The sequence below is a fragment of the Sapajus apella genome, unplaced genomic scaffold, assembly GCF_009761245.1.
Source record: "Sapajus apella isolate SASKATOON/1434 unplaced genomic scaffold, GSC_monkey_1.0 scaffold97, whole genome shotgun sequence".
Classification (NCBI taxonomy): domain Eukaryota; kingdom Metazoa; phylum Chordata; class Mammalia; order Primates; family Cebidae; genus Sapajus; species Sapajus apella.
In genome coordinates this window covers 3313646-3337165 of record NW_022437037.1, presented here as the reverse complement: position 1 = coordinate 3337165, position 23520 = coordinate 3313646, and the positions used below count along the sequence as shown (strand labels likewise).

The 23520-nt window shown below is 44.5% G+C and overlaps 1 protein-coding gene across 14 annotated transcripts in view; it reads right to left on the bottom strand.

Annotated features, from left to right (window-relative positions):
• The window catches only part of SPTAN1 (spectrin alpha, non-erythrocytic 1), an 85974-nt gene that overhangs the window by 34877 nt on the left and 27577 nt on the right, over positions 1-23520 (bottom strand). For 9 of the 14 annotated variants that reach the window (XM_032257467.1, XM_032257472.1, XM_032257476.1 and 6 more), the window contains 18 exons: positions 22064-22174; positions 21405-21482; positions 21112-21267; positions 20685-20889; positions 20003-20184; positions 19138-19381; positions 18836-18958; positions 17734-17951; positions 15672-15764; positions 14542-14676; positions 12463-12611; positions 11345-11404; positions 9659-9857; positions 5875-5979; positions 5402-5425; positions 3730-3765; positions 1114-1161; positions 284-375 (listed from right to left, as the gene is read on the bottom strand). In XM_032257467.1, coding sequence (XP_032113358.1) covers positions 284-375; positions 1114-1161; positions 3730-3765; positions 5402-5425; positions 5875-5979; positions 9659-9857; positions 11345-11404; positions 12463-12611; positions 14542-14676; positions 15672-15764; positions 17734-17951; positions 18836-18958; positions 19138-19381; positions 20003-20184; positions 20685-20889; positions 21112-21267; positions 21405-21482; positions 22064-22174 — 2258 coding nt within the window. The remainder of the gene's footprint in view (positions 1-283; positions 376-1113; positions 1162-3729; positions 3766-5401; positions 5426-5874; positions 5980-9658; positions 9858-11344; positions 11405-12462; positions 12612-14541; positions 14677-15671; positions 15765-17733; positions 17952-18835; positions 18959-19137; positions 19382-20002; positions 20185-20684; positions 20890-21111; positions 21268-21404; positions 21483-22063; positions 22175-23520) is intronic. The other 5 variants (XM_032257479.1, XM_032257478.1, XM_032257468.1 and 2 more) reach the window with 1 other exon arrangement.

Genomic DNA, 23520 nt, shown 5'->3' with positions numbered 1-23520 from the left:
ACCTTGGCCTCCCAAAATGCTGGGATTATAGGCATGAGCCACTTGCCTGGCCTAAAAATATTTATTTAGCTGGCATTTGTACATTTGTCTGTGGCTACCACCAATAGCTCTAAAAATCAAAATAATTCACTTAGCAGGATTTACCGAGCATCCGCCCTGTGTCAGATACAACATCAGTAATATGAGCCAGCCGTTGCTCTAGGATCAGAGTCAGCAAGCTTGGGGCTGTCAGGAAACCAGCAGTCCCATTTCTTCCTCTCCCAGCCTAGGACTGACCCCTCACCTGTGGAACCTCTGTACTTCATGGGCGCTGCCCAAGAGCTGGCTCCGTTCCTCGGCCAGCTGCTGTAGGGACCGCCAGCGCTCATTCAGCTCCTGCAGGACAGCAAAACATCAGCTCCACTGCACCTCCTCTCCTGTCATGCCGACAGTCAGACTTTGGGAAAATGGCTTTGCTTGAAGGGGATGCTAAGGCACATTATAATTTCCTGTTTCTAACCTTCCTAGCTGAATAAATTAGTATACATAAACAACAAAACTCCAGTCAGAGTCACGCCAAAACTTGCTGTGCTTGACAGCTTTAACACCCACAAACACCTGACCTAGGCATCCCCTCTGATGCAGGGAGAGAGACACAGCTGACTTTTCCTCACTCTCAACTCCTAGCCTGGGCCCTGGCAGGTAGCAACTGCTTCTTAAGTCACTGCTGCGTGGAGAAATCCCAGCGAGTTTGCTGCCTCCCAACACCCACCCAGCAGACTCTCAGGCCACAGCAGGCCTGGAAGAGCCGGCATGCTGCAGGACCTTGCACTTTCCTGAGAATATACTCCTTCCAGCTCCTTGCCCTGCTGGAAGTCAGAGGGAAGGCCTGCTCCACTGTTGAGAACTGGCAGGCTCTTGCCCAGGAAAGCCAACCAAGCTACCTAGCAGCCATGAGCGTGCTGATGTTTACTTAGGACATACTTGGACCCGGAAGAGTGAGGTATGTCACAGCTCACCCAGCTGACAAGAACAAGAGCTCTGCTGTAGACAGGGAAGGAAGACAGTGGAAAAACCAGTGTAGACAGAGAAGGCAGATAATGGAGATCAGGGAAGCTGGTCATTGCTTCTTACCTTGATGGAATTAAAGGTGGCCACGGTGTGAACCATCAGACGGGCAGACTAGGTAGGGAGGAAAGCAGAAGGCAAAACTAATCAAGTGTCTGACAATTAGAGATCTGAGCTGCAAATGCCACTGACTAGGTCCTTGTGGTCAACCTAAATTACGTTAAATGGATACTGGCAACATTCTCAACAGAGACATCAACAGAAGTGTCAACTACTAGGAAGTCATGAAAATACCAAAAATGCACAATTAGACCGAGGTCAGTAATTAATTTTATCTGATGAAGAGTAAAAAGAGAATGGTGAAAACCACAATTCTAGCAGCTAGTTGGACAGAAAAAATACATAAAGGACTAATGATTAGTGTCATTTCTTGTCTATACTACAGGAGAACATTCCAGAAAAAAAAAAACAAAAACATAAATTTAACAAATGCTGGCAGCTGATATTGTTTAACAGTCAGGAACACTAATAATTACTTTCACTTCCTATTATAGTTATTGGGTTGCTGTTCTTTTTAACAGTATCCCCTTGAATGAAGGGCAACAGCTTTACCAGAGGAAAAAAAGCAGTGAATTTTTTCTCTCAGCCCAGCACCCACTAAAGCAATGAATTAGCTTTCAACAATGGAGCTTTTAACATAGTAGTTAACTTCTAAAAATCTAAAATCCCTTAGGGCCAGGCAGGGTGGCTCATGCCTGTAATCCTGAGGAGGGTGGATCACCTGATGTCAGGAGTTTGAGAACACCAGCCTGACCAACATGGTGAAACCCTGTCTCTACTAAAATCACAAAAATTAGCCGGGCATGGTAGCACACGCCTGTAGTTCCAGTTACATGGGAGGCTGAGGCGGAAGAACTGCTTGAAGCCAGGAGGTGGAGGCTGCAGTAAGCTGACATCACACCACTGAACTCCAGCCTGGGTGAAAGAGCAAGACACTGTCTCAAAAAAAAAAAAAAAAAAAAAAAAAAAAAAAAAAAAAAAAAAAAAAACAGAACAGGAGCGCAGGAGGGCTGAACTTGGATGCAGATGTCCTCATGGTATCCCCAAGCAACGTTTTCAATCACTATAAGTGTGTATAGGGGTCAGAAGGTAGACTCATTGTTTCCAATAAGAGGTATCTGGTACTATGATAAAGGTATCTAAAATACATTTCTGAAAGAATACTTAAGTTATCGGAAACATTCTGCTGAGGGCGTAAGTAAGGCTGTTGCCCATTCATATAATCAACAATCACCTTTTACTATGTAAGAAAAATGAAGAGTGAAAAAAGGAGAGAAAGTTGAATAGAAGGAAAAGTGTCTGGCCCAATTAGAAACCTACTTAATGAGAATAGTCAGAGCCAGTGGGGGGAGGACGCAAGACACAGACCCTTTCAGCCTAGGTCCTCAGGAGAGGTCAGACAAGCTGAATGAGCAGGTGCAAAGGTGGACACAGAAGGATTGTTGGTGGGATGTTTTTGTTTTTAGGTTTTCATGCTTTCTTCATATTTCTGAGGACACAATTTTAAAATTTATTTTTACTTTTTGTTTTTATTTGCTTGTCAACTCACCACTGTACTAATAAGGAGAAGACCTACTTTTTTTCTTCTTTTTAAACCTTTTTTTTTTTTTTTTCGGTAGAGCTGGGGTTTTGCCATATTGCCCAGGCTGGTCTTGAACTCCTGGGCTCATCCACTTATCTCAGCCTTCCACAATGCTGAGATTGCAGGTGGGAGCCACTATGCCCAAAGTGCTGGGATTACAGGTGTGAGCTACCATGCCCAGCCAAAAGATCTACTTTTATAAAGTCAAAATCTGCTCTCTAACTTGCCTGTAACTCAAGTGATGTATTCCCGAAGAGCTGGGTCAGGAGGGAAGATGCTAGAACTGAAACACAGGCAACCAGTGACACAATCACAGCTATAAATATATCACATAAAAAACCTTTTCCCTGGCCAGGTATGGTGGCTCACACCTGTAATCCCAGCACTTTGGGAGGCCAAGGCAGGCAGATCACCTGAGGCCAAGAGTTCAAGATGACCCTGGCCAACATGGTGAAACCCTGTCTCTACTAAAAATACAAAAATTAGCTGGACATGGTAGCACGGGCCTGTAGTCCCAGCTACTCGGGAGACTAAAGCAGGAGAATTGCTTGAACCCAGGAGGCAGAGGTTGCAGTGAGCCAAGATTGAGCCACTGCACTACAGCCTGGCGACACAGTGAGGTTCCATCTCAAAATATAAAATAAAATAAAAAAGAGGCCAGGCAGATGGTGAACAAAGGCCTGCTCTCCTTTACATGGGCAGTTGTTCTCATGTTCATGTCATTTCCCTTTGGACCGCCTCCTACTAGTGGGACTCTGCCAACAGCACAGTTCTCCGTGCTGCAGCATATCCTGCACTAACGCGGGTAATCAATGCAACCTAACTACTGAGCATCTGATATACACACTCTGCTTCTGTATACTAATTATCACATTTTAAGAGATAACAGATTCAGAAAGAAACCAGCCAAAAGAGTCCAGAAATGACTAAAGACTTAAGACAAGCTGAATAGTCAGACAAAGGCATACCAAAAAAGGACGTAAAATATTTCATGCTCTTGTAAAACTTTTGCAAACAATAATTTGCAAAGGAGTTCTTACCTTCCATGGGGAGGCTGTCTTGGAATCAGTTTCATCCTATTCAAAGAAAGAGGAATTTAGGCAGCCATGCAATTGAGCATAAAACAGCAAAGCACCTGACCTTTCCAGCTGATGACTCTAGTTTCCCCCAGGGGAGATCCCAGCTATTAATACATTAACCAAAAGAGCATTTTCCCTCCATAGTTTGGCTGGTAACAAACTACAAGGCTAGTTAAGAAATATTAAGCCAATAAACAGGACAGAAAAATTCCAATTTTTTATCCAGTAGAAGAAATGGAGAGAATAAAGAAATTCAATAAGAAAACCACCAACTTTTCTTTATGTTATACTCATAAGATTATTTGCAAAGGGGTAATAAATAAACCTAACTATGGAAAAAATTTTAGAAAACTGAAGAGATAAAGACTTTTTTTTTTTTTTTAAACGGAGTCTCACTCTGTCTGTCGCCCAGGCTGGAGAGCAGTGGCACAATCTCAGCTCACTGCAAACTCCGCCTCCCAAGTTCAAATGATTCTGCAGCCTCAGCCTCCAGAGTAGCTGGGACTACAGGTGCGTGCCACCACGCCCAGCTAATTTTTTGTATTTTTAGTAGAGATGGGGTTTCACTGTGTTAGCCGGCATGGTCTCGATCTCCTGACCTCATGATCCATCCATCTTGACCTCCCAAAGTGCTGGGATTACAGGAATGAGCCACCGTTCCTGGCCAAGACTTTTTTTTTTTTAAGAGTTGTGCTTTGTTTTGCATGCCTGTTGTCCCAGATACTTGGGAGGCTAAGGTAGGAGGACAGCTTGAGGCCTCCAGCCTGGGCAACACAGCAAGATTCTATCTCAAAAAAGAAAAACATAACGAAAAAAACCATTTTTTTTGTCTTTTGGAAAATGGCAAATAGAAATCAATTTATGGGCCGGGGGCAGTGGCTCACGTCTGTAATCCCAGTACTTTGGGAAGCCAAGGTGGGTGGATCACCTGAGGCTGGAAGTTTGAGACCAGCCTGGACAACATGGTAAAACCCCATCTCTACTAAAAAATATGAAAAGTAGCTGGGTGTGGTGGCACACACATGTAATTCCAGCTACTCAGGATTGCTGAGGTGGGAGAATCACTTGAACGTGGGAGGTGGAGGTTGCAGTGAGCCAAGATTGCACCACTGCACTCTAGCCTGGGTGACAGAGTAAGACTCTGTCTCAAAAAATAAATAAATAAATTTCTGGTGTTTTCCACAAATCTTTACACACAAAAGGCATTTGAGGTTCAGGAACAGCAATTCTGATGAAGAAGTTCTTGATTTGACATTCTTCCCAAGATTTAAATCCTTTTCTTTCTTTTTTTTTTTTTTTCTGAGACGGAGTTTCACTCTCGTTACCCAGGCTGGGGTGCAATGGCGCGATCTTGGTCCGCGTCCTGGGTTCAGGCAATTCTCCTGCCTCAGCCTCCTGAGTAGCTGGGATTACAGGCACGCGCCACAATGCCCAGCTGATTTTTTTTTTTTTTTTTTTTGTATTTTTAGTAGAGACGGGGTTTCACCATGTTGACCAGGATGGTCTTGATCTCTTGACCTTGTGATCCACCCACCTCGGCCTCCCAAAGTACTGGGATTACAGGCGTGAGCCACCGCGCCCGGCCTTAAATCCTTTTCATGTTCAAGATCCACATACAGCACCTGACACTTACCCTGGGCATCATGCCATATACTTCCTACAAGGAGAGAGAGAAACGAGTTATATTATTAAAAGAAATAGACACCTTTCAAGAATACTCGCTATGGTCAAACCTGGAAACACAGGAGAGAATTCCAAAAAGACATGAAAACGCCAGCCCAAATGTCCAGAACTTCAAGTATTTATACATAAACCTTTTCTTTATTTGAGGAACTCATCAAATTACCATTAGTTAATGGCTATTAAAACATTAAATATTTAATGGGCTTACGGAGAAGAGAGGAGCACCACCCCTGCCACCAAATGAAGGTGAGAGATATTGGTATAAATAAGTTAATAAAAACGGTTTTGGTCACATAGAGGACCTCACCTATAGCCAAGCCATGATTCTGTGCTATGAAACATTGCCTGTTGGGCTGTGACAGACATAGGAACAAAGTTGCATCCTTATGCAACAGAGCCTCACTCCAAGATGGAGACACCTACCTGTTGTTGCACAGCTTGCACCTCCTCTGCCATGAGACCTTCAGACTCCAGGTCTTCAGCTACCTTGTTAATATCCTTCAACCGTGACTCATTGGCTTTCAGATCCTTTAAAGCAAAAGCCGTAATAACTAAAACCCCAAATGACAAGTTAAAGGAGAAGAGAGCAACACAGAGTCATAAACTATGGCTTAAAACTATAAGGATTCTTCTACAAGGGCCTACCAAAAAAAAGGGCTAAAAAAATGAACTGTAAGGATCTGCTCAACAGGTATCTCTGTGGATTGGTTTTCCTGTTCCTCAGATAATTATTGAAAAAAGTTTGACTCAAATTTACTTCATTAACTGTAGTTTTTTCATTTTTTGGGTTTTTTTTTTTTTTTTAGAGACAGGGTCTTGCTGGTACCCAGACTGGAGTGAATATTGCAATCATGGATCACTGCAGTCTCTTCCTCCCAGGCTCAAGCAATCCTCCTACCTCAGTCTTCTGAGTAGCTGGGACTACAGGCATATACACCACTATTCCCAGCAATTTTTTTAAAAAATCAAATAGAAACTTTTTAAAAACTTCTTTTTGGTTTTAATACAGTGTTTTAAAAATGTGATGAGGCGAGGTGTGGTGGCTCACACTTTTAATACGAGGATTTAGGGAGGCCAAACCAGGAGAATTGCTTAAGGCCAGGAGTTCGAGACCAGCTTAGGCAACATAACCAGACCCCATCTCTACAGGAAAAAAAATTTCTTTTTTTGTTTTTATTTCTTTTCTTTTTTTATTTTTTGAGACTGAGTCTCACTCTGTTGCCCAGGCTGGAGTGCAGTGGTGCAATCATGGCTCACTGCAACCTCCACCTCCCGGGTTCAAGTGACCTTTGTGCCTCAGCCTCCCCAATAGCTGGGACTACAGGTAGACGCTACCACACCCAGCTAACTTTTGTATTTTGACTAGAGATGGGGTTTCACCATGGTGGCCAGGCTGGTTTCAAACTCCTGACCTCAGGTGATCTACCCACCTTGGCCTCCCAAAGTGCTAGAATTACAGGTGCGTACCACTGGGCCTGCCCAGAAAAATTTTTTCGATTTTCCCATCTATGTCCATAGTCCCAGCTACTCAGGTGGCTGAGGTGGGAGGATCACTTGAGCACAGGAGTTCAAGGTTACAATGAGCTATGATTATGCCACTGCACTCTAGCCTATGCGTAAGAGTGAGATCCTGTCTCTAAAATATAAATAAAAACAAGATAAAATTTCAATGCGCAGTTACTACAGGAGAAAGAAGCTCTCCCTCCTCATTTTAATCTGTTCTAAGAATACTTTTTTGAGACAGAGTCTCACTCTGTTACCCAGCCTGGAATACAGCGGAGCGATCTTGGCTCACTGCAACCTCTGCCTCCGAAGTTCAAGCAATTCTCCTGCCTCAGCCTCCCAAGTAGCTGGGACTACAGGCGTGTGCCAACATGCCTGGTTAATTTTTTGTATTTTTAGTAGAGACAAGGTTTCACCATGTTAGCCAGGATGGTCTCGATCTCCTGATCTTGTGATCCGCCCACCTTGGCCTCCCAAAGTGCTGGGATTACAGGCGTAAACCACTGCACCCAGCTTGCTGTAAGAATACTTTTAAGCAGTGGAATGGATAAACAATATTTAGTACATCCAACAGTGAAGTATTATTCAGCAATAAAAAAGAATGGAGTACTGATATATGCTACAAAAAGGATGAACCTTGAAAACATTATGGACCAGGCATGGTGGCTCACATCTGTAATCCCAAAACTTTGGGAGGGTAAGGTGAGCAGATGGCCTGAGCTCAGGAGTTTGAGACCAGGCTGGGCAACATGGCAAAACCCCGTCTCCTCAAAAAATACAAAAATTAGCTGAGCACAGTGGTGTGCACCTATAGTCCCAGCTACTCAGAAGGCTGAGACAGAAGGATCACTTGAGCCCAGGAAGCAGAGACTGCAGTAAGCTGAGATTGGGCCACTGCACTCCAGCCTGGGCAACAGAATGATACCTTGTCTCAAAAAGAATAAATAAATAAGGACCGGGAACGGTGGCTCATGCCTGTAATCCCAGCACTTTGGGAGGCCAAAGTGGGTGTATCACCTGAGGTCAGGAGTTTGAGATCAGCCTGACCAAAACAGAAACCTCATCTCTACTAAAAATACAAAATTAGCTGGGCATGGTGGGTTGCACCTGTAATCCCAGCTATTCAGGAGGCTGGGACAGGAGAATCACTTGAACCCAGGAGTCAGAGGTTGCATTGAGCCGAGATCGCACCACTGCACTCTAGCCTGGGCAACAAGAGTGAAACTGTCTCAAAATAAATAAATAAAAAAGTAAAAGAAAGAAAACATAAACAAAAGAAGCCAGCTGCAAAACATCATATAACATGATTCTATTTATATGAATTGTCCAGAACAGGTAAATACAGAGGTAAGCAGAAGATGAGTGGCTGCTTGGGCCACTGGGGTTGGGGAGAATGGCAAATGACTACTTGACCGATATGTAGTTTTGTTTTGAAACTATAAAAATGTTTTGGAACTAGAGGTGATGGCTGCACAACACTGAATGTACTAAATACCACTGAATTGTACACTTTAAAATGGTTAGCTTTGTGAATATACCCCAATTAAAAAAAAAAAAACTTTCACATCTACTGTAATTTGGTTTAGAAAAGTTCTTATAACAACATGTAGACAAAATGGCATACATTTTCTTAATACTAAACTCATCCAAGAAAAGTTTCAATTAAAGTCATTTAAAAATAGCTACACAGGCCAGGCTGTAATCCCAGCACTCTGGGAAGCTGAGGCAGGTGGATCACTTGAGGCCAGGAGTTCAAGACCAGGCTGGCCAACATAGCAAAACCTCGTCTCTACTAAAAATACAAAAATTTGCCAGACGTGGTCACGTGTACCTGTAATCCCAGATACTCGGGTGGCTGAGGCATGAGAATCACCTGAGCCTAGGAGGCAGAAGTTGCAGTGAGCTGGGATTGAGCCACTGCACTCCAGCCTGGGTGACAGAGCGAGACCCAGAGTGAGTGAGACTCTCTCTCAAGAAAACAAAAAAAAAATTGAAAAAGAATTTGGAGGAAAAAAAAAGCTACATAGATGATGGAATATAATCTGTGTAATTTGCATTCCAGTAATCTGCAGTCAGAAATCAAGAAACTCTGGCTGGATGCAGTGGCTCACGCCTGTAATTCCATCACTTTGGGAGGCTGAGGCAGGAAGATCACCTGAGGTTAGGAGTTCTGAGGCCAGCCTGGCCAACATGGCGAAAGCCTCTCTACTAAAAATACAAAAATTAGCCGGGCATGGTGGCAGGCACCTGTAATCCCAGCTGCTTGAGAGGCTGAGGCACGAGAATTGCTTGGAGTCACATCACTGCAGTCTAGCTTGGGTGACAGTGAAACTCCATTTCAAAATAAAAAAATCGGCCGGGTGTGGTGGCTCACGCCTATAATCCCAGCACTTTGGGAGGCCGAGGCGGGTGGATCATGAGGTCAAGAGATCGAGACCATCCTGGTCAACATGGTGAAACCCCGTCTCTACTAAAAATGCAAAAATTAGCTGGGCGTGGAGGCATTCACCTGTAGTCCCAGCTACTCGGGAGGCTGAGGCAGGAGAATTGCTTGAACCCAGGAGGCGGAGGTTGCAGTGAGCACATGCCATTGCACTCCGGCCTGGGTAACAAGAGCGAAACTCCATCTCAAAAAATCAATCAATCAATCAAGAGATTCAAATATTTAAACAAAATTTCAGCTGAGCTCTAAGACTGCCCATACCTTCTGAAAGTCATCAAATTTCTTCTGGAGCACCTCAACCTGCTCCAAGTCCGCGCCAACCTCCTCACTTGTCAGAGCAGCTTCCTTCTCATTGATCCACTGCTGTAGTTCATTCGCTTCACGGAACAACATAAACTTCTTGCAACTCTTCTCCAACATGCCTTTACGTTTCTCACCCAGTTCCAGCAGAGAATGATATCTGATGGAATTCAAGATAGTGACAAGAGGGACAGAGAAGGCAGTTAGCTATAGATGCTAACATAAAGAGAAACCATGAGGCATCTCCAAGATGTGGATTCCAGGCTATGAGTTTGTAATGATGATGCCCTAGTAACAGAGTTAATCAGATGAAGAAGAGGATCCCAAGTACCCACACCACAGCCTGTGATATGCAGACACTGTACTATTCACAACTAGGTGGCTAAACAGCCAGGCACACTAATAAGTACAGAATTGGCCTGGGGATAACAACACAACCACAAATGACTGAAACCAAGCGCTTAGCACAGTAACACAGGTTCATGCGACTACAGTGGAGAGATGAGATGAATTTGCTGGGCAGAATGTATACAGAGGGTTTTTTCTCGTCTTTTATAATTCTCTGAACAGCCCCTACGCTGGGGGTGAGGTGGGGGGAGGGTACACTGAACTTTAAAATAGCCTCATATAGGATGTTTTATCTCCATATTAGTAGCACATTTCTTTTCTTTTCTTTCTTTTTAGGTAGAGTCTCGCTCTGTTGCCCAGGCTGGAGTGCAGTGGCATGATCTTGGCTCACCATAACCTCCACCTCCTGGGTTCAAGTAATTCTCCTGTCTCAGCCTCCCAAGTAGCTGGGACTACAGGCATGTGCCACCATGCCCAGCTAATTTTTTGTATTTTAGTAGAGACGGGGTTTCACTATGTTGGCCAGGCTGGTCTCAAACTCCTGACCTTATGATCCACCCATCTCGGCCTTCCAAAAGTGCTGGGATTAAAGGCGTGAGCCACTGCGCCCAGCCTAGTAGGACATTGCTAAAATGACACGTTCAGTTCTCAGAAAGTTTTGGCAAGTTCAGAAGGAAAATCAAGCAAAGTACCGAGTATCTGTGCCATTCTGCTACTTGGAAGATTTCTTAAGAATCAAAGAATATTCTAACCCTCAGGAACTAAAATACAAAAGGCTGAAATACTATCTTTGAACACGAAAACAACAAACAATAAAAAACTGAAAATCTTTGAACATGAAAACAACAAACAATAAAAAACTAAAAGTTAAAAAAAAATAGAATCACTATCAAATCTAAGTGTCCCAAACTGAAATAAAAAAGCAATGAGTTACCAAGAATCAGAGCACTTTGAGAGAAGCATTTGATTTCCTTTCTACTAAGGAAAACTATAGAACAGGCCTTCAGGTTTGCTGCTGATAGTGGCTAGTCCACCACAAAAACCAGCAGGAGGGGGAACCAACACCACTCTGAACACACAGCTGCACACGGAAGCAACCAAAGAGATAAGCAGTCATTGACCGACACAGCTGCACTGCGACCTCTTCCCTTGTGAGCCAAAGCTGCTGCACAAGACAGGCAGTTCCTCCCACCACCTCATCTTTCTGGATGGACAAAGGCCTTCAAGAGAAGCCGCAGAGGGAGAATGAACAGGGTAGCAGTGGACGTTGGTGCTCTGCAAGACTCTCAGCCTACTCACAGTTCTTCCACCTGCTTCATACGCAGAGATACACTGCCGGCCTCCTTAGTTATGCGTGTCCTGCACAGAGGGGGCACAGCAAAAGCATGCACAAATTAGTGGGATTAATCCACAGGGATGAAAGGCGGCAGCTCCAACTGGTGCCATGATGGTGGATGCTTAATGTTGGGAAACTATGGAGTCATTCAACAGCTCTAAGGAGCAGTCTAAGCTATGACTGAAATGACAGTAAAGAAATAGCAGGAAAATTAGAGGGTTAGTTCACCTTCATTTTCCTGACAGGTCTGCCATGCTTAAGGCAGATTTTCCTGTACTGAAAACACTGGTAACTTCACAGAGCAAGGTCAGGGAACAGAATGGACTAACCTTAGAAAGAAATTTTACTGATTGCTAACAGGCAATTTAGCTATGTATTTGATCTACTTTTTCCTCTTATATTTATGACTCAGACCACTGGTAAGAATACAAACCAAAACCTCCCATTCTTATCTCAATAGTAACAGAATCTATAAGTGGACACTAACTCTGATCTTACTGAGGATCACTGGGGTCCAAAACTTCCACTATTCTACCCAAACTCTAGTGGGAATGTGTATTTCCTGGATATTTCCCAAGCATCTAAAACTGCTGATTCCACTAGTGAAGTCAGAAATACACTAAAGGAGGGACACAGGGCAATATGGGAGCTCAGCTACAGAAAAGAGGACATAGCCATTTCATTAAAAATTTCCATTCTCAGAACTCAAAGATATGGCAGAGAGAGAAGCTCTGAAAGCAGCCATTCAAAGGGGATAGAGCTGCAGGGGTGTAGGATATCTGAAAATCCAATTTCAAAAACCATCTCGAACCAAAAGACAAACGTTAAAATGGCAATGATTAGGAAAATTCTGTTTAGGAAAAACGCATGAGCACTGCTGGAAAAAAAAAAAAGAAAAATAAGTTATCAGTCAAGGGGTTTGAGACCCCAACAGGGAGGCCTGTGGGCTCAAAGTGGGGTGGAGACAGCAGATGTGCAGGTGGGCTCCAGGAGCCTCAGGACACGACTAAGCTTCGCCTCATGTGGAATAGAGTATGTCTACGGGACGCCTGGCTCTTGTGGCCCACAGTGTCATCCTTACTGATTGTCAATCTGCTCCTGCCGCAGTGCTATGCTGCCTTGCTCCTCCAGGAGATTCTCCCTTGAGGCTGACTGGGCGGGGTCCAACTTCTTCACGTAAGCCGCCGGCACAAAACCCTGACGATCGTTCACTTCCACTTTCCACCAATCCTAAGGAAAAAAGAGGAAGAGCTGAAAGTAATTTCCTTCTCTGAGAGGGAGAATCCACGGAGGTCGTGTGTGTGCACATACACAACAGCGTTAATCATTTTAAGAGGCGCAAAACAATATTAAAGTCACTTTGCATAACGTCTGATAATTCAGTCCCTTCCTCACCTGCCCACAACTGCAGAGGGTTACAGGCAGAACAGCAATGCTGCCTGCCACCAAGGCGAGCCTTCTCTCTGCTTAGATGCTCCAGAGCTGTGCTATCCAACACTGTAGCCACCAACCACATGTGCCCACTTAACTTTCATCAAGCTAGAATTTATTTATTTATTTTTTTGAGAAGGAGTCTTGCTCTATCACTAGGCTGGAGTGCAGTAGTGCAATCTCAGCTCACTGCAACTTCCGCCTCCAGGGTTCAAGCGATTCCCCGACTCAGCCTCCCAAATAGCTGGGACTACAGGCGCACGTCACCATGCCCAGCTAATTTTTCGTATTTTAGTAGAGACAGAGTGTCATGATGTGAGCCAGGTTGGTCTCGATCTCGACCTCATGATCCACCTGCCTCAGCCTCCCTAAGTACTGGGATTACAGGTGTGAACTATTGTGCCCGGTCTTTTTTTTTCTAATATAAATAGAGGGTGGGTCTCGCTATGTTGCCCAGGTTGGTCTCGAAGTCCTGGGCTCACGTGACCCTGCCATCTAGGTTTCCCAAAGTGCTGGGATTACAGGTGTGAGCCACCATGCCAGACCTCATTGAGTTATAATTCAATTAAATAAAACACCCAGTTGTACTAGCCATATTTTAAGGGCTTACTATCACATGTAGCTAGTAGTTACTGCAGGGGCAGCACAGATACCTTACATTTCCACCATCACGAAAAGTTCTACTGGGCAATGCTGCTGTTGAATAAACCAAAGTTAGACCACAAGTTGGTTTAGGTTTAAATTAGAATTAACAGAAAGATAAGAATCACAGGTTTCCTCAAATTCTCATGACAAGGATACTCGAGGTGTGGAAATGGGAATAAACTGCCTCTTAAAAATGGCCAATAGCCAGGCACGGTGGCATGTGCCTGTAGTCCCAGCTACTTGGGAGGCTGAGGTGGGAGGACTGCTTGAACCCAGGAGTTCTGGGCTGTGGTGCACTATGCCGATTGGGTGTCCACACTAAGTTCAGCATCAATATGGTGACCTCCCAGAAGCGGGGGACCACCAGGTTGCCTAAGGAAGGGTGAACTGGCCCAGGTTGGAAATGGAGCAGGTCAAAACTCCCGTGCTGATCAGTAGTGGGATCATGCCTGTGAATAGCCACTGCACTCCAGCCTGGGCAACATAGCAAGACTCCATCTCTAGAAAAAAAAAATGGTCAAGAACATTTTTCCAGCCATAACCAAAACAGCAGGCAGGCCTCTTTCAGGATCAGTCAGATAAACTGTGGATGCTTCAAGGCCACTGTTAAATCAGAGTGTGTTAGGGAAGAAAGGTTGATGGACCAGAATGGATTTATTATTATCATTATTTATCCTGGAAAAGTCAAAGCCTGTGGGGTGAGGTCACAGCTATCTTCAATGATCTGCTGGGCTGAGATGTATCTTATAGTCTGGAATAAGAACCAACAGCTCCAAGTTATACAGAAGCAAACTGGCTCAACAGGTCAAGAATTCCACCTAGAGGCACTCAATGGTGAAAAGATATCCTTGCTAGTGTGATTCTCTATGCTTCTTGCAGGTATTCAAGATGACAGATTTATTAATATCTTGATGATACACAATACTGCATAAATGTATGTCACGTGGGGGACTGGTGAGGAAATTTATCTCTTTGAATTCTAAGCCTTCTCATTTCAGGGAGACATGCAACCCACAGACGCCCAACTGAGCATATATGGTGATGCTAGCATGGAACAAACATGCAGCCACTCTCTGTGCCTTGCCTTGTTGGTGCTGTTGAGTAAGGTAAGGATATCCCCCTTCTTCATGGTGACCTCTCGGGGACTCTTCTCCTGATAGTCATAGAGAGCCAAGACCAGCTCCTTCCCAGTCTCATCATCCATGGGGGCCACTTGTTGCTAAATCCAAAGGAAAGGCAAACACGGTGAAAAGATGACCTCCCCACTGAGTCATCTAAGTACACAGCAGATTCAAACATCCTCAGTTGTACCAAATATACACTCATGAGTTCTTCACTGAAGCTACCAATAAAATCTGATCCAAGAACTTTAAATTTTTGGTTTCTTTAAAAAATTATCATTTTAGGATGGGTGGGGTGGCTCATGCCTGTAATCCCAGGACTTTGGGAAGCTGAGGCGGGCAGGTCACCTGAGGTAAGGAGTTCAAGACCAGCCTGGTCAAAATGGTGAAACCCCATCTCTACTAAAAATACCAAAAATTAGCCAGGCGTAGTGGCCTGTAATCCCAGCTACTGAGGAGGCTGAGACAGGAGAATTGCTTGAACCAGGGAGGCAAAGGTTGCAGTGAGCTGAGATTGTGCCACTGCACTCCAGTCTGGGCAATAAGACTGAAACTGCACCTCAAAAAAAAAAATTCTCATTTTAAATTAGGTGGGCACAATGGTGAACACCTGTAATCCTAGCTACTCAGGAGGCTGAGTCAGGAAAATCACTTGAGCCTAGGAGGTGGGCGTTGCAGTGAGCTGAGATTGTGATACTGCATTCCAGCCTGGGCAACAAGACTGAAAGTCCGTCCCAACAAAACAAAACAAAACAACTCTCATTTTAAATTAGCTAAGCATGGTGGTAAACACCTGTAATCACAGCTACTCAGGAGGCTGAGTCAGGAGAATCACTTGAACCCAGGAGGCAAAGGTTGCAGTGAGTTGAAGTCGTGCCACTGCACTCCAGCCTATGTGACAGAGTGAGACTACGCCTCAAAAAAAAAATATCTCATTTGAAACTCTCTGTAAACTTTTGTGCTGCAAGAGTTAACAGCAGAATCACAAGAATGTTATCTATGACAATAATACCTGTTGACAGATTCTGGGCCCTTCGGCTTTTCCAGCCCCCACGGCCTCCCTCTAGTAACCCATAAACTATTACAAGTTTACCCGGCAGGACTGTGCTTGTTCTCGCAAAGCCTGGATGCTGCTGCCATAGGCACTGAGATCTGACATCAAAGCTTCGTGTTTCTTCAGTAGAGCCTGAAACCAAAACCACACATGGAGCACTGCACAGGGGCTGAAGCCTCCCATCCTCCACTGTCTTGCCAACCTGCCATCCTGCCTCAATAGCCTTTCTCAGTTACACAATGACGTAATCACCTATTGCCCTTTCTACAGTGTTTTACCGTTTCCTACTAATACCACTTTGAAAGTTTTTCAGGTTTCCCCTTTTTTGGGACAATCATATATATGATGATTATAGCCTGCTCATCCTGGTCTGGGCACAGTGGCTCATGCTTGTAATCCCAGCACTTTGGGAGGCTAAGGCAGGCAGATCACTTGAGCCCAGGAGTTCAAGACCAGCCCGGACAACATAGTGAAACCTCATCTCTACAAAAAATACAAAACTAAGCCAGATGTGATGGTGCACGCCTGTAATCTGAGCTACTTAGGGGACTGAGGCAGAAAGATTGCTAAGCACAGGAGGTCAAGTCTGTAGGGAGTTGTGATTGTGTCATTGCACTCTAGACATAGCGACAGAGCGAGACCCTGTTTCAAAAAAAAAAAAAAAAAAAGGCGGGGGGGAAATTGGCTGGGCACGGTGGCTCACACCTGTAATCCTGGCACTTTGGGAGGCAGAGGTGGGCAGATCACCTGAGGTGAGGAGTTCAAGACCAGCCTGGCCAATGTGGTGAAACCCCGTCTTTACTAAATATACAAAAAAATTACCCAGGTATGGTGGCAGGCACCTGTAATTCCAGCTACTTGGGAGGCTGAGACAGGAGAATCGCTTGAGCCCTGGAGGTGGAGGTTGAAGTGAGCCAAGATTGTGCCACTGCACTCCAACTGGGCAACAGAGTGGAACTCCATCACAAAAAAAAAAAAAAAAAATTCAACTGATTCTAGTTTTTGTGAAGACTGGTAAGAGAAAAGCTAGGTACAGGGACTATACCTAGACCTTTATGAATGAAATTTGAGAATTTTAGTCAAAAAACAGATAACCAGTAAAAAACCAAGTGCATGCTGGTATGCATGTATATATGTGCACACTGGTATGTACACGTGTATGCTGGTATGTTTCTAGGTATGTATATATGTATGTGTGCATGTTGGTATGTTAGCATGTAAGCACACATATGGTTTCACATAGATGAAACAAGAGTGGCATATGTTAACGGTTGAAGGTGTGTAACAAGTCATCTTCTCTCTCCTTTAGGTATGACTAAATTTTCATAATAAAAAGTAAAAAATGGGCCAGGAGTGGTGGTTTGTTCCTATTATCCCAGCATTTTGGGAGGCCTTAGGAGGAGGATCATTTGAGGCCAGGAGTTTGAAACCAGCTGAGACAACATAGCAAGACCTTGTCTCTACTAAAAATAAAATAAAAATTAAAAAGCATAGCTAGGACTAGTGGTACCTGCCTACAGTCCCAGCTACTTGGGAGGCTAAGTCAGGAGGATCACTTGAGCCCAGGAGACTGAGGCTACAGTGAGCTACAACTGTACCACTGCATTCCAGCCTGGGCAAGAGTGAGACCCTATCTCATGGATTCCAAAATATTTTAAAAAACAATCATTGTTGGTGGCTCAAGCCTGTAATCCCAGCACTTTGGGAGGCCGAGGCGGGTGGATCACGAGGTCAAGAGATCAAGACCATCCTGGTCAACATGGTGAAACCCCGTCTCTACTAAAAATACAAAAAATTAGCTGGGCATGGTGGCGCGTGCCTGTAATCCCAGCTACTCAGGAGGCTGAGGCAGGAGAATTGCCTGAACCCAGGAGGCGGAGGTTGCGGTGAGCCGAGATCGCGCCATTGCACTCCAGCCTGGGTAACATGAGTGAAACTCCGTCGCAAAAAAAAACAAAAAACAAAAAAAAACAACAACAACAACAAAAAAACAATCATTGTGATGTACAGCTCCCATGTGTCACTACTTCTAACTTGTGTCTTAGTCCAAACCCTGTTCTACTTCCTTGGCAGGTGAGACACTTCCCATGCTTGAGTTTACCTCAGCAGAGTCTTCGTCCTTGCCGTAGTCAGTGCTGCCCACAATGGGTTCCTTCTCCCGCATCCAAGATTCGGCCTCATTGGCATCAGCAAAGTACTGCTGGGCCTGTAGAGAGTCCTCCAGGTCCTGCCGACGCTGGGAGGCTTTGGCTTTCAGTGCCTCCCACTTTTGGTTCAGCTCGTGAAGCTTGGCCTTCACATCCTCTGCAGCAAAATGGCCTGGAGGGTGGCCAGGGAAAGAGAGGATAACAAAAACTATGTTGACACATCACAGGAGGACAGAAAGTTTTCTCTGTGTGTTCACAGCACTTTCATTACTACGTTTTGGTGAGCTGAGCCCTTTCATAATTCCAACGTGTTTGAGAGGTTCAGGTTCTAACCCTTTAATGGACTGTTTCATTTTTTGCATCCTCAAACCATGACCTCTATCTAGACTCTAAAAAGCAGGTATCACAAGTTGGCATTAGTGACAGCATCATAAAGACATAGAAATAGCACCACTGTAGTGCTCAGTTACTAAGACTGACATGTGCAGGTACTCTATCAGCTCTTTCCCTACTTGATTTCACTTACTCCTCACTACTGCATGAGGACAGATGTTGTCATTGCCATTTCACAGATAAGAAATTCAGGCCCAGGGCCAAGTGTGGTAGCTCATGGCTATAATCCCAGCACTTTGGTGGGCTGAGGCAGGTGGATTACCTGAAGTCAGGAGTTTGAGACCAGTCTGACCAATATGTTGAAATCCTATCTCAACTAAAAAAATAAAAATTAGCCACGCACGGTGGCATGCGCCTATAGTCCCAGCTACGTGGGAGGCTGAGACAGAAGAACTGCTTGAACCCGGGAAGTAGAGGTTGCAGTGAGCTGAGATCACAGCACTGCACTCCAGCCTGGGCAACAGAACAAGACTCCATCTCAAAAAAAAAAAAAAAAAAAAGAAATTTAGGCTCACAAAGGGTAAAGGTCTGGTCAGGTCATACAGTCAGGAAAGAATGGGGATGGTATTCAGCCCCAGAGCCTGGTCTGTTATGACCACATGGCCATGCCCTTGGCAAGAAGGGGAGCAGTGCCAAGCCATGTCACTGATGCCAATCACTCACCTTCCTCCACCATGGCATTCCCCTTCTGTGTAACTGCTTTGATGCGAGGTTCATGTCCAGCAATTTCTGCTTGTAAGGCTTGATGCTTCTTTAGCAGATTTTGGACTCCAATCAAATCCTTACCTGAAAGCAGACACCACTCCCCAGTTACCCAAACATGAAAAGTCAGCACTGATTTGTCATTCTTAGGTTCCAGTTCAATAATTTAAACTCAACCTTGCCCATCCTGACATACATCCCCTTTATGCTACAATAGCACAGCTCTTCTCAAGCTGATTCCTACCTGAGCGAAGCAGACTGACCTCTATTGGTAGATGCAGCAATGGGCTCTTTCTCTCGAATCCACGTCTCTTCATCCTCAACATCCCGGAAGAGCTGCTGCAACCGCAGAGAATCAGCCAGCTTCTGCTTCCGGGCCACCATGGGCTCCTTGAGCGCCTCATAGCGAGCCACGAGGGCTTCCTGTTTCTTCTTGATGTTTTCTGCATCAAAATGGCCAGCATCTTGGAACTGGCGGGCCTGAATGGTGATGCCATCAATCCGGTCCTGGGAATGTGAAAGGACAGAGCTGACTTTATTTGCTCTGGGTGTGGTTTTATCATGTACAAAGAAAAATTGAGGGTGGGCATGGTGATCATGCCTATAATTCCAGCACTTTGGGAGGCCAAGGTGGGTGGATCACCTGAGGTCAGGAGTTTGAGACCAGCCTGACCAACATGGAGAAACCCTGTCTCTAGTAAAAAATACAAAATTAGCCGGGTGTGTTGGCGGATGCCTGTAATTCCAGCTACTCAGAAGGCTGACACAGGAGAATCGCTTCAACCTAGGAGGTGGAGGTTGTGGTGAGCTGAGATCACGCCATTGCACTCCAGCCTGGGCAACAAGAGCAAAACTTTGTCTCAAAAAAAAAAAAAAAAAAAATTGATAAGGTCTTTTTCCCACCCCGGAGAGAGTATTAATTCTGCCATCTCCTTTCTTTATCTTTAGGGCTCCCAGAAGGCTCTAAGGGATGATATTTGAGCAGAGGCACATTCAGCACACAGTTATCTAAAAAAGTCAACATGTTTCATCCCTCCCCACACTCATTTAGTCAGAAATTACTGGCTTTTCCTCCCTCCTATGGTTTCTGCATTCACTTGCCCAACCATAGCCCCAAATTCACACTACCTGGTGAGCAGCCACATCTGCCTCTAGCAGGGCATGTTTCTTCTGGAGGTTCTGCACGTTGGTAAGATCTTTGCCATAATCATCCGAAGCCAAGTGACCTTCTACTTCATACAGCCACAATTCAATATCCTCAACATTACGATTAAATTGCTGTTGCTGGTTGGCTTCACGAAGCTTTATTCCTATGGCAGGAAACGAGTTTAATTTTGTATTGCTTCACATTACCCTTCTGCCAACCTTGCTCATGAACAGTAGTATCTTAGTGAAGGACTATGCGTCAGAAGTTTACTCCTTCACTTATGTTACAAAGGAAAAGAAAACATGAATTGCAGCCTTTGCTCTACCTTCTCAAGGTTGAATTGGAAGCATTCTAACTCCCTTGAGATATAAGAACATTGGAGAATTAGTAAATGCCCTTGGCTCTCAGCCGAACTCTGAATTTTCAGCAATGAAGCCCGATTCAGTTCCTCTTCACTCAGACTCCCTCGCCAATGAGTATGCTCCACCACATTTACCAAATTAGTATCAAGAACTTAAGCCAAGTAACCTGACATAGGAAATTATCCCTAATGCCAAAGTCATCCACCTCACCTGACTTAATAGATGTGCCTAAAACACTTAATAGAAAGGGGTATTTAGTTCCCCAAACATGCATGTCACAATTCAATGGAACATCTCTTACCTTTCAGTTCAGTGGCCTCTAGCAGTTTTTTCCACAAACTGATCACCTCATTCATGCGAGCTGCTACTTCATCCTTGGCATAGTGGTTGACATCAATCAGCTTTTGCCCAGCTTTCTCCAAGGCATCAATTCGGCTCTGGTTTGCTGACAGCTCAGCCTCAAAAGCCTGATGCTTCTGTACTTTTCCCTGTAGGTTGGATGGATCCTGCCAATAGAAGTAAGGGGATTCTTTCTATCTTGAACTTGAGTATGTCAAGTTCCCTTGCATTACCTTCATACTTATGGGGGAATGTATAAAACAGTTGGCTTACATAAAGTAGTGCGGTTTTTGAAATCCCTTATTTCCTACTTTAGCTACAGTTTATTTGTGAGAGCTGTGTTTAGCTTACTAATCAAGTGCTACCCGGCAACACTGCCAGTACATTACTTTATAAGCTTCATCTGTGGCAGTTTTCATCTTCTCATTGACCCAGCTTTTGAGCTCATCAGAATCACGGAAAAACTGCTGCAAGTGGAACGAATCGGCTAGCTGGGCCCGGCGACGCATGGCTCTCTCATGAAGGGCATTGCGGCGGCTCAACAGCTGAAAGACAAGAATCCCCTGTGAGTCTCTAGTGTTTACTCCCAAAGGGATGTCAAGTTGAAGAGATTTAACTGCAACATCTTAGAAAAGATATCCATGTACCAAAAAGGAGAAGCATGAAGAACCTATAAACTTACAGCATCTCGGCGAGTGGCCACATCTTCCATTGCATAGTGGTTGTTCTGAATTAGCTTGGTTGCAAATTCATCTAATGCCTAGGAAGATAAAAATTCTTCATTGGTAAACACACTAGTCCCTAGCTTGCCCTCTAGAGAAAAGTAGCTGCTGAACAGATCATAAAACACACGAAACTTTAACATAGGTCAAGATTTTCACCCAAAGCTTGGTGATGACATTTTTCTCACAATTTCGAGATTTTGCTTAATGTTATCAGTCAGGTATCAAAAGACTGTGCCACCACCCTTCCAGACTGGAGACATTAGTGTGGCACAATCTCCTGGTGGGGGTCAAATACAGGTTAACAGCTTTCCAAATTCTGATTTTTAAGATGTATTTTCAATGGGAAGAGTACCTCTTAATATTAACCCCGACCTACTTTTAATGAAGGGTACAAACTTAATGAAGTTTGGAGGTTTCCGTTAAGTAAATAATTTCATTCTATAACGTTGGGTTATGTCCCCAACAAGATGGCATGTCAACCTTGTGAAAGTTTAAGCACCCACAGGATTGCTTTACATACGAATCTTTCATCAAATCTGTTCAGAATCCTTCCAGAAAAAGAGATTCTGGCTTACTGTAAGGGTCATCTGAAGGCGTTGATAAGTAGGGGCCTTACTGTAATCTTTTCCTCCTGGGCACTGAGGGATTTCTCAAAGTCTTCATGCTTCTTAAGGAGTGCTTCCACACTATCTAAGGAATCTCCCAAGTCTTCATTCAATAGGAACGCCTTGCCAAAGGAAACAAAGTGTTCAGATTAATGTCCTATTCTTTCGATCTTCTTCTCCTTTTTTTTTTCTTTTTTTGGAGACACAAGTCTTGCTCTGTTGCCAGGCTGGAGTGCAGTGGTGTGATCTCAGCTCACTGCAAACTCCACCTCCTGGGTTCAAGCTATTCTCCTGCCACAGCCTCCAAGGCCTAGGACTACAGGCACACACCACCATACCCAATTAATTTTTAATTTTTGTATTTTTAGTAGAGACGGGGTTTCATCATGTTGGCCAGGATGGTCTCAATCTCTTGACCTCATGATCCACCTGCCTCGGCCTCCCAAAGTGCTGGGATTACGGGCATGCACCACTGTGCCCAGCCCTTTGATCTTCTAAGAGCAAAGGATTATTTTGGCCAAAATACAAAAAGAAGGAAAGAGATTTTATGGCTGTTAAACTTCTAAGATCTCTTCTAGAAAGTCTAAAGACCTTAATGCACTAAAGCTAAGCTGGAGGGGAAAAAAAAATAGAAAGTCTAAAGTCCTTTTGGATTTTCTTTCTTTCTTTTTTTTTTTTTTTTAATAAGAGACGGGGTCTCGCTATGTTGCCCAGGCTGGAGTGCAGTGGCTATTCACAGGCAGGATCCCACTACCGATCAGCACGGGAGTTTTGACCTGCTCCATTTCCGACCTGGGCCGGTTCACCCCTCCTTAGGCCTGGTGGTCCCCTCCTCTCGGGAGGTCACCATATTGATGCCGAACTTAGTGCAGACACCCGATCGGCATAGCATACTGCAGTCCAGAACTCCTTGGCTCAAGCGATCCTCCCGCCTCAGCCTCCCGAGTAGCTGAGACTACAGGCACGTGCCACCGTGCCCGGCTGGATTTTCTTAAAATCAATCCAGCCACATCATGAAATCCTTGTTCCACATTCTATTGAAACTTTGCTCATAAAGCTTTTGTTGCTTCTATTAGATTTAGATGTCACATAATACTAAGTTTTTTTTCCTTTTTTTTTGTTTTGTGAAACAGGATCTCGGTCTGTTGCACAGGCACCAGTGCTGTCACATAATGCTGTTTTTTCTTTCCTTTTTTTTTTTTTTGTGAGACAAGATCTTGGTCTGTTGCATGGGCACCAGCAATCATAACTTGCTGCTGCCTTGAACTTCTGGGCTCAAGGGAAACTCCCACTGCACCTGGCAATGCAAAGTTCTAAGAAAAAAATACCTTTTTTTTTTGAGACGGAGTTTCACTCATGTTACCCAGGCTGGAGTGCAATGGCGCGATCTCGGCTCACCGCAACCTCCGCCTCCTGGGTTCAGGCAATTCTCCTGCCTCAGCCTCCTGAGTAGCTGGGATTACAGGCA